The sequence below is a fragment of the Cherax quadricarinatus genome, chromosome 37 (genome assembly GCF_038502225.1).
Source record: "Cherax quadricarinatus isolate ZL_2023a chromosome 37, ASM3850222v1, whole genome shotgun sequence".
NCBI lineage: Eukaryota > Metazoa > Arthropoda > Malacostraca > Decapoda > Parastacidae > Cherax > Cherax quadricarinatus.
The window spans coordinates 9,628,553-9,639,623 of NC_091328.1; the positions used below are offsets into that span (position 1 = coordinate 9,628,553).

Genomic DNA, 11,071 nt, shown 5'->3' on the forward strand with positions numbered 1-11,071 from the left:
GCTCCTGGTCAACTAGCAATACTGGCACCTGTGTGTTAACTGCTGCGGCTCGGTTACACAAACAAAAAATTATGCAAATATTTTAGGTAAAGTTTAATCCTGCTGTTAAGTCTGATCACGTGTTAAAAAATTCAATCCTACCAGAGTTATGAAAGTTTATTTTGACAATTTTATTAAAATAAATTAGTTTCTGTGTTTTAACTGAGGAATGCTGCTTTCGATCGATTTCAAACATCAACACATGTGAATCTTACTTAGAAAAAAAAAGGGTTGGATTAATTTTCTGGTTTTGCACATGACAATTTCCAAATTTTATTGAACTGAAAAAAAAAAAACTGATGTGAATGCCTTATCGCCTTCAAACCTACAACACCGATGACTCGAGAATGCAACTTTCGAGCGACTTCAACTTGAAGGTAGGGCCGTATTTTGGGATACTTATTGTGCGATAATCAGAGAATGCCACTTCCGATTGGCTTTAAACTTTCAAAGTTGGTGTATCGTAGTGGAAAGTTCAAATTGGTTCTGGGTTATGTAGGTGACAGTTTCCTTAATTGGATTATAGTCTTTTTGGAGAAATTGGGATATTAAGTTTCCATGTGATAACTTGCGAATGCTCCTTCTGACTGGCTTCAAATCTTCAACGCTGATATTTAACTGCATTAGGCACTTCTGCCGCACTCTGCACTATTCCTTTAGCGTGAGCCGAGGCAGAGGAGGCTGGGCTTATAAGATACGGCGATACCTTTCTTACGCAGCGACCTAATCACATCTGGTTTAATGTTCATTATTGTGGTATGAACCGTGGTAATAAATTCTGAAAAACTGAGTAAACACTAGGACATATTTATAGAAAAACGTTTTGGTCCTGGGACCTTGATCACTTCTCAAGGTCCCAGGACTGAAACGTTGTCTAATATGCCCCAGTGTTTGTTAACGTGTCTTTTCCGATCTAGATTTTATATAAAAGATCTGACAAGACTACAGTTTAGAACAGTAGTCTCCAGCCTTTATTATAAAAGGGCCAATTTAAAAAGGCAAATTTAAAGGAGAGCCACATTTTGTAATTTCTGTAATTTTTATGAATATTATTATTTTGTAATTGTCGACACTGTGGAACCTACACAAAAGTGAATTCACAATTTCATAGAAGGGTTTGTGGCTGTACCCATAGGTTGTGGGGTACAGCCACAAGCAAGGGTATAGTTAGATGAATGGCTATACCCTTGCCTGTGGACACAAGCGTCTTGCGTATCACTTCTCGAGTGATTATGACAGTAAAACGATACGAGCGATACAGTCTCAGCAAAACACCTCACAATTACCTCTTACTGTCTCTGACTGGAACTAACCTCAAGTCTTTAATCAGCTGCTATGTAATCTAAACAGCGGTTCATTCACGACAGTGAGAGAGCCCGTGTCCAGGCACATTACTGCCCTGTTTGTGAAGCATCTTCTAACAGCTCTATTAATAACACGGGAGCTCACCAGAATATCATTCATTTTCCAGAGAGAGAGAGAGAGAGAGAGAGAGAGAGAGAGAGAGAGAGAGAGAGAGAGAGAGAGAGAGAGAGAGAGAGAGAGAGAGAGAGAGAGAGAGACAGACAGACAGACAGAGACAGAGACAGAGAGAGAGGCCAATATTGTCAAATTACCACACTTGGATCCACGTCGAGGACAGTGTGAAGCAAGCTGCTATACCACAAGACGAGCAGAAAGCAGCAACTTCACTCTGGCTGTACCCTTCTCCAGAACATCACTTCATCTGAGATCATTTATCCCCAGGATGACTTTAATCTGGAACACATTCGTACAGTATTATGATGTCAACGAGATAAAGTCAGTTGATCAGATGAAAATGCTGGCCCACAGATGGCTCCAACTTCATCCTGTTCCCTACTTGTATGTCTCATAACAATAAAAATGCTTTCAAATGAGCTGATGTAGGTAACAGCTCTTAGCTTGCCAATAAAGTTAGGAATCCTTAACCTGTAAATAGCTTGTCAATAAAGCTAAGGATCCTTAACCTTGTCAAACCCTGTGTAAGAAAAAGATACTTCCTTATCTTCTTCAGACTAAAGGAGCAAGAACGAGGTGAATAAGGAAGTGAAAGCACAGTCCATACACAGTTTTAAACATAGGTATGACAGAGCACCCCCCGTCAAAAAAAAAAAGCCAGAAAACAGAAAATGCTTAACCTGTGTACCAAAGCTTGACCTATGTGCACGAGTTATCCCTGTATGTATCCCAGCTTGACCTGTGTCCCAAGCTTGTGTGAACATGTGAGGGAAGCGTGAGAACCAGTCAGAAAAATTTTTTCCACACTTCATCATCACACAATGTAGTTCAGGAAGGAGCAAGCAACGTTCCTTAGTATTACTTGGTCTCTTAGGTGAAACGTCTTGTGCGAAACATCATAGCCATTCTCCTGTGCGAAACATCAGTCACAGTTCTCTTATATGAAATTGCTTGGTTGTACGGCTGTAACTGTTTGTACGTAAGGATGTACCGTAATTTATGGAATATAGGGCGCGCCTTTTTTCCCCACAAAAAGTCTTGGAAAATCATCCTGCGCCTTATATGCTCAAGGTCAGGGATCATGGGTAGGCTTTAGGTTACGCTTTAGCGTAAATAGGGTAATTAGCCTTTGAATATAATGACTGATTTACCGCTATACTTTTCCTGCGCCTTATATGCCGGAAAATACGGTAGATGCTTGTACGTAGGTATGTAATTGTTTGCATTTAATGACTCACAAGGCTGTAATTACTGGGAATGTAGGGATGTATTTACTTGCTCGTTCCATTACCAAATTAAACAAGTTACTGCTGCAGTGAGAACTTACTTGTAAGCGTTGACGTCGGAGCAGTACCTGACGACGCTGTGCCTGGAGGAGACACAGTACTGCCCTCTGCCAGCCCCGCCAGCACTGCTGCTGTGGTGACGTCGTTCCACACGCTCTCCGTCCTCCTCTCCCGATGCCTTCTGTTCCCGCGGTCTTCCACCCTGATTCCACTCTTCATTCCTCTTGGCAGCCGCCTCCTGCTGCGCTTGCGCGTGAGCCAGCAGCACCTGCGGGAGGCGAGGCATCCCGAAGCCGGAGAAACGTGCCCATGGGTCGGCCACGGGCGTGGGCAGGCCCAGCTGGTGGCGGAAAAAGGGGTGATGGAAGGGTGAGGGAGGACTCAGCGGGGAGGAAGGAAGGTCACACCAAGGTCCCTCATCATCATCATCCTCCTCCTTCACAGTGGACTCAGGAGGAGAGTCCTCGGTGTCAGCGGCGCCACTCGACTCTTCACTCTCGTTTTCCTTATTATCGTTGGTGTTCTGGAAGCCGGCGGTGGCGGAGCGTCGAATAGTGTACGTCGCCCTCCTGCCCTCCGCCCCGGAGAGCGCCCCATCGTCCAGACTGGTGGGCCCGCACGCCAGGGCGGCCAGCAGGGATGAGGGCCGCGTTGGGGCCCCGAAGCCAGCGGGGGGAGGGATGTGAGCGAAGCCTCGCTCCTCCAGGAGGGTGTTGAAGTGCTCCTGATTCTGACGCATGAAGTTGAAGACATCGTCCTTGTCGGCCCACAGCGTCTCGCCGCGGGCCTGACGCACCCGCTCCCGCTCCATCTTCACCTCGCGTGAAGTCTTCAGTGTGTGGCACTCATATGGCCACTGCTGCCCTCCCTCACGTCCCGCCCGGCTGCTGCTGCTACTTCGGCAATTATAGCTCTTCGTATTCTTCTTGGGCTGCACACAGAAGGAATGCGAGCGCTTGAAACCTACCAGTTTGATTTTGTCAGTGTCGTGTTGCGGTGAGTCAGGCAAGTCTGCAGCGACCACTGACAGACGCTGATGTTTCACCTCTTTCTCCTCCAGGTTCTGCTGGTCGTACTGCCCCTGATGCAACTGCTCCTGTTGTTGGTAGTAGTGCCCCTGCTGCAGCTGCTCGCGCGGATGGTCGTGCCCCTGCTGCAGCTGCTCGTGCAGGTGGTAGTGCCCCTGGTGCAAGTGGTAGTGCCCCTGCTGCAGCTGCTCGTGTCCTTGCTGCAGCTGATACTCCTCTTCGTCCTGGCTCTCAGCACACTTTCCCAGGAGGCGGGAGAGGGAGCGTCGGCCAGTATGAAGGCGGCTTGGACGACCAGACACGGGCGGCTTGGGTGGTGGGTGGTGGACGCGGTGGGCGGCTTTATAGTGACTGAAGGAGACCAGAGTAACGCCAGCATCCTCCTCGGCCACAGCCATCACCCTGCAGGGAAACAACAATATGTTACGCTTGGCCATAGCTGACACACCTAAAAACACACCCACTTCACCTAACTACATGCACTTCACAACCAACCCTACAAATTGGAAAGGTAAGCCATCGTTTATATCAGTCTTGTGATATTGTCAGTCTTGACAGTGGTTTAGGACCTATCACAAAAAAATTTTGGTTTCCTTAAATGTGTGGATATGGTTTTTGCACTATACTGGCAAAAATGTTTATTTAAAGTCTGCAAATCTTCGTATTTTCGTTAAAAATGACTGAAAATTTCTCTAATTACCCTGAATCATAGAATTATGCAATAATAATACAGATACTTACGGACTTTTTAAATTATTTTTTAAAAGAGGGTTTCGATAATAATAATAATAATAATAATAATGATAATAATAATAATAATAATAATAATAATAATAATAATAATAATAATAATAGATGTACTTCTTCCCTTTATCCTACGGTTCCGTTCCCCCCTCCCTTCGTCCTTCCCCTCCCTCACCCCACCTCCCACAGGAGGATAACTCTGCTTCATTTCAACTCAGTATCTCGGAGCAGCAAGTTACCAACATGCAGGAGCCTAACTTTGCCATAGTTCAACCCGTTCTCCTCCTACATCGTTAGTTCGTCTACTTCTGAACGATCTACGCAGCTACCAATCATGCAGATAATAAATTTCAGTTCGATCGCTAATTAGAAGACGAGGAGGATTTTATTTCGGATTAACCCTGGGGGAGGGGGGTGAGGAGGGTTAGTAATCCAGGGCAACCCAAGGAAGCCAATGCTTTACTTCCACTGGGATTCTGTGTTCCTCTTTCCCAGGATGCGACTCTTGATCAGTCGGCTAACACCCAGGTACCTGTTTCTTCCTGGGTGTGTTACCCATACGTGTTTAACACTTATCGATAATGATGGTATAAAATAATAGCATCTACCCGCAGTTACACCACCTTTTACGCCATTTGTCACACAGTTACACCACCTGTTACAGTTATACCATCTGTCTCACAGTTACACCACCTGTTACACCACCTGTTACAGTTATACCATGTCTCACAGTTACACCATTTGTCACAACACCTGCTAGTTTCACCACCTGCTACCTAGTTATACCACCTGTCCCAAAGTTACACCACCTGTTGAGGCCGACGAAGAGCTCCTGGTCCAAGGAACTGTAGCTCTCTCTTTCTCTCCCCTTGGATCAAACCCAATTATCTGCTGTTCTCTAGGAACGGATTAACAGCCTACTGAGCCTATAGCTGAGAATTTTTAACGATCTTACTAGATTTCAGAATAAAAAAAATTACATATCCTAATTAATCAATTTAATACATCTATACAATAACCCTAGTATAGTCGATAGGATTGAAACCCAATTAACCTACCGAACAAACCTGGCCAAGTAGCAACAAGTAGTTAGGGAAAAATAACACAAGTGTTAAGGGTTGACAAAGCTCCTGGAGAGCGAAACGTTGCGATAATAAAATGTCGCATTAGTTGCACCTGTGACCTTTTACCTAACATATTGTGGGTAATTTTACCAACTTTATTACAAGTGGTGTTGGACAGGTGTGACAGCCAGGCAGCACACTGCCTTATATAGTGATGCTGCAGATAAATCTCTCTCACTCGGCAGAAAAACCTCCCAGGATCATGTAGCCAGTCAGGTGCTCGGAGTACAAGACCTGATTGGGACTCAGATTACTAGTGTGTGCAGTGTCTGAAACACCTGAATTGACTACACGTGCCTGTTAATGCTCGCGCATGTATATGCGGGTCCTGGTCGCGTTCAATGATGTGTAAGGAACGAAAAATGCTGAGGCGGTTCTAGAGGTTACCTTCCCCACGGCACGGCCTCAGACTAGCCATCCTAGGCTGGAAAGGAAATATTCCAGGATTAAGAACAATTAAGAAGCATATATTTTTGTTAGTTCTTTAGGGTTTAAGATGAACTTGACTGGTATGGGCCAGTAGCCCTGCTGCAGTGTTCCTCCTCTTTACCAGTCATCTTACGTATTATAATAATGTTGGTAGAATTACCGAAAATATGTTAGGTAAAAGGATACATGGGCAACTAATGCGACGTTTCATTGGGCAACATTTCGCTCACCAGGAACACCTGTGTCGTTTTACCTAACATCTTACGCATCCACGAAACAAAAAGATCAATAATCCTACCACAGTGAAAAAATAAAAAGTTCCATTTCACACTTATTTAACAGAATAGTAACACCTCCCTAGATGGTTGTTACACCCCTGAGTCTGGCAACTGTACTTGTTACACCCCTGAGTCTAGCAACTGTACTTGTTACACCCCTGAGTCTAGCAACTGCACTTGTTACACCCCTGAGTCTAGCAACTGTACTTGTTACACCCCTGAGTCTAGCAACTGTACTTGTTACACCCCTGAGTCTAGCAACTGCACTTGTTACACCCCTGAGTCTAGCAACTGCACTTGTTACACCCCTGAGTCTAGCAACTGCACTTGTTACACCCCTGAGTCTGGCAACTGCACTTGTTACACCCCTGAGTCTGGCAACTGCACTTGTTACACCCCTGAGTCTAGCAACTGTACTTGTTACACCCCTGAGTCTAGCAACTGTACTTGTTACACCCCTGAGTCTAGCAACTGTACTTGTTACACCCCTGAGTCTAGCAACTGCACTTGTTACACCCCTGAGTCTAGCAACTGCACTTGTTACACCCCTGAGTCTAGCAACTGTACTTGTTACACCCCTGAGTCTAGCAACTGTACTTGTTACACCCCTGAGTCTAGCAACTGTACTTGTTACACCCCTGAGTCTAGCAACTGCACTTGTTACACCCCTGAGTCTGGTAACTGTACTTGTTACACCCCTGAGTCTGGCAACTGCCCTTGTCACACCCCTGAGTCTGGCAACTGCACTTGTCACACCCCGGAGTCTGGCAACTGCACTTGTCACACCCCGGAGTCTGGCAACTGCACTTGTCACACCCCGGAGTCTGGCAACTGCCCTTGTCACACCCCGGAGTCTGGCAACTGCCCTTGTCACACCCCGGAGTCTGGCAACTGCACTTGTCACACCCCGGAGTCTGGCAACTGCACTTGTCACACCCCGGAGTCTGGCAACTGCACTTGTCACACCCCGGAGTCTGGCAACTGCACTTGTCACACCCCGGAGTCTGGCAACTGCACTTGTCACACCCCGGAGTCTGGCAACTGCACTTGTCACACCCCGGAGTCTGGCAACTGCACTTGTCACACCCCGGAGTCTGGCAACTGCACTTGTCACACCCCGGAGTCTGGCAACTGCACTTGTCACACCCCGGAGTCTGGCAACTGCACTTGTCACACCCCGGAGTCTGGCAACTGCACTTGTCACACCCCGGAGTCTGGCAACTGCACTTGTCACACCCCGGAGTCTGGCAACTGCACTTGTCACACCCCGGAGTCTGGCAACTGCACTTGTCACACCCCGGAGTCTGGCAACGGCACGTGTCACACCCCTGAGTCTGGCAACTGCACTTGTCACACCCCGGAGTCTGGCAACTGCACTTGTCACACCCCTGAGTCTGGCAACTGCACTTGTCACACCCCTGAGTCTGGCAACTGCACTTGTCACACCCCTGAGTCTGGCAACTGCACTTGTCACACCCCGGAGTCTGGCAACTGCACTTGTCACACCCCTGAGTCTGGCAACTGCACTTGTCACACCCCTGAGTCTGGCAACTGCACTTGTCACACCCCTGAGTCTGGCAACTGCACTTGTCACACCCCTGAGTCTGGCAACTGCACTTGTCACACCCCGGAGTCTGGCAACTGCACTTGTCACACCCCTGAGTCTGGCAACTGCACTTGTCACACCCCTGAGTCTGGCAACTGCACTTGTCACACCCCCGAGTCTGGCAACTGCACTTGTCACACCCCCGAGTCTGGCAACTGCACTTGTCACACCCCCGAGTCTGGCAACTGCACTTGTTACACCCGGGAGTCTGGCAACTGCACTTGTTACACCCCCGAGTCTGGCAACTGCACTTGTTACACCCCCGAGTCTGGCAACTGCACTTGTTACACCCCCGAGTCTGGCAACTGCACTTGTTACACCCCCGAGTCTGGCAACTGCACTTGTTACACCCGGGAGTCTGGCAACTGCACTTGTTACACCCCTGAGTCTGGCAACTGCACTTGTTACACCCCTGAGTCTGGCAACTGCACTTGTTACACCCCTGAGTCTGGCAACTGCACTTGTTACACCCCTGAGTCTGGCAACTGCACTTGTTACACCCCTGAGTCTGGCAACTGCACTTGTTACACCCCCGAGTCTAGTAACTGTACTTGTTACACCCCTGAGTCTAGTAACTGTACTTGTTACACCCCTGAGTCTAGTAACTGCACTTGTTACACCTCCGAGTCTAGTAACTGCACTTGTTACACCGTGAGTCTAGTAACTGCACTTGTTACACCTCCGAGTCTAGTAACTGCACTTGTTACACCTCCGAGTCTAGTAACTGCACTTGTTACACCTCCGAGTCTAGTAACTGCACTTGTTACACCTCCGAGTCTAGTAACTGTACTTGTTACACCCCTGAGTCTAGTAACTGTACTTGTTACACCCCTGAGTCTAGTAACTGTACTTGTTACACCCCTGAGTCTAGTAACTGTACTTGTTACACCCCTGAGTCTAGTAACTGTACTTGTTACACCCCTGAGTCTAGTAACTGTACTTGTTACACCCCTGAGTCTAGTAACTGTACTTGTTACACCCCTGAGTCTAGTAACTGCACTTGTTACACCCCTGAGTCTAGTAACTGTACTTGTTACACCCCTGAGTCTAGTAACTACTTGTTACACCCCTGAGTCTAGTAACTGTACTTGTTACACCCCTGAGTCTAGTAACTGTACTTGGTACTCCCCTGAGTCTAGTAACTGTACTTGTTACACCCGAGTCTAGTAACTGTACTTGTTGCACCCTGAGTCTAGTAACTGCACTTGTTACACCCTGAGTCTAGTAACTGTACTTGTTACCCTCGTAAGAGTAAGTACGTGAAGACTCAAATCATCTTATTACACAGATCTTGTCATCTCCTAGTGGCTGCTGAGTTTGGAAACTACGGGCAGATAGAATTTGAGGATTTGGGAAGAAAGATGATGAGGATTGGGGGAAAGGAAGACCTAGTGGGGATAGAAATGATTAAGGCATATAAGGATAGATAGGGATGGACAGGGACAAGAAAATACTGAAGCAGCAGTGACGGGGTACAGGGAGAGAGGAGATACTGAAATAGCACTGACAGCGTACAGGGATAGTGATACTGAGGGAGCACTGATGTGGTAGGGAGAGGGAAAGGGAGAGGGAGAGAGGGAGATGGAGAGGGAGAGAGTGACGGGGAGAGAGCTATGCAAAATTCACTACAGTCTCGTGTCCCACCTCACCTCCTCCTGAATACCTCCCCACTTTATATTTTTTTTCTTGCTTTTTATAGCCTGGCTCTTTCCTTCTCCTCCCTTCCCCCTCTCTTTCTCTCACTCTCTCTTTACTGCATGGTGTTTCCTTGACCTGAATTCCCAATGAAGGATTCCTCAGTCGTTTCCAGTGCCTTGACCACTCCTTTCCAGGAGAGTGGCGTGCCAGTACTCAGTGAACCTTGAGTGCCAATATCTGGACCACAAGTGTCACAGTGTGCCCACCTGAAGTGACCTGCCAGAAGATTGAATCTTAGTGTCCCTGTCTGGTAACCATGCGCAACTACCTGAAGGATAAGTGAAGCTTACTTTTGAGGGCCAACGCCCCCACGGCCCGGTCTAAGACCAGGCCTTCTGGTGGATCAAGACCTGATCAATCAGGCTCTTATTGCTGGCGAATCACAGCCCAGCTGGTCAGGAACTGACTTTAGAAACTTGTCAAGTTCCCTTTTGAAGACAGCAAGTTTTCTACTGGTACTCCCCTATATCAGAGGTAACCTGCGACCCGTGGGCCGCATGCGGCCCTTCTAGGAAATGGATGCGGCCCTCACATGAAATTATGAATTCACTTTTATGTAGGTTCCCCACTGCAGAGTGTCAACAAAACCGTGCGGCCCTCATCACATATTTAACCATCAAATATAGCCCACTTGTGTAGAAAGGCTGGGGACCACTGCCCTATATGCATGAAGGCAAGCTGTTGAACAGTCCTGGGCCCCTTACACTGTTGTTTTTCGATGTACTCATGCATCTTTTCTCTAAATAGGGAATATTTTGCACAGGCTGCCGAGACACTTGTTTACGTGGGGAGTGATTTGTGTGTGCAGGTATGAGACCAATCATTAAAATTTTCCAAGAATAAATTGCATCTTTCTCGTCTGCGTTCCAGGGAGTACAGGTCAAGGGACATTTCAATGTTCCCAGTAATTTAAATGTTTTACTGAATTTACACATGAAGGCGCTGAAGGATGATAAAGAAAAGGTTTCAGGACCGAGCCTTGAGGAACTGAACTTTTAACTCAGTTAAGACTGATAAAACACGAGATGAGAGATTTCAGGCCACACCAGTGGCCACACCAGTGGTCACACCAGTGGTCACAGAGGTGGTCACACCAGTGGTCACAGAGGTGGTCACACCAGTGGTCACAGAGGTGGTCACACCAGTGGTCACAGAGGTGGTCACACCAGTGGTCACAGAGGTGGTCACACCAGTGGTCACAGAGGTGGTCACACCAGTGGTCACAGAGGTGGTCACACCAGTGGTCACAGAGGTGGTCACACCAGTGGTCACAGAGGTGGTCACACCAGTGGTCACAGAGGTGGTCACAGTGGTCACAGAGGTGGCACAGATCAGACATGAACTTTCCATACAGATATAC

The 11,071-nt window shown here is 47.4% G+C and overlaps 1 protein-coding gene across 2 annotated transcripts in view; it reads right to left on the minus strand.

Annotated features, from left to right (window-relative positions):
- LOC128702211 (FYVE, RhoGEF and PH domain-containing protein 2) overlaps positions 1–11,071 on the minus strand; it is a 506,005-nt gene that overhangs the window by 100,113 nt on the left and 394,821 nt on the right. For both annotated transcript variants that reach the window (XM_070091876.1, XM_070091875.1), the window contains exon 2: positions 2,846–4,234. In XM_070091876.1, coding sequence (XP_069947977.1) covers positions 2,846–4,230 — 1,385 coding nt within the window. In that variant the 5' untranslated portion in view covers positions 4,231–4,234. The remainder of the gene's footprint in view (positions 1–2,845; positions 4,235–11,071) is intronic.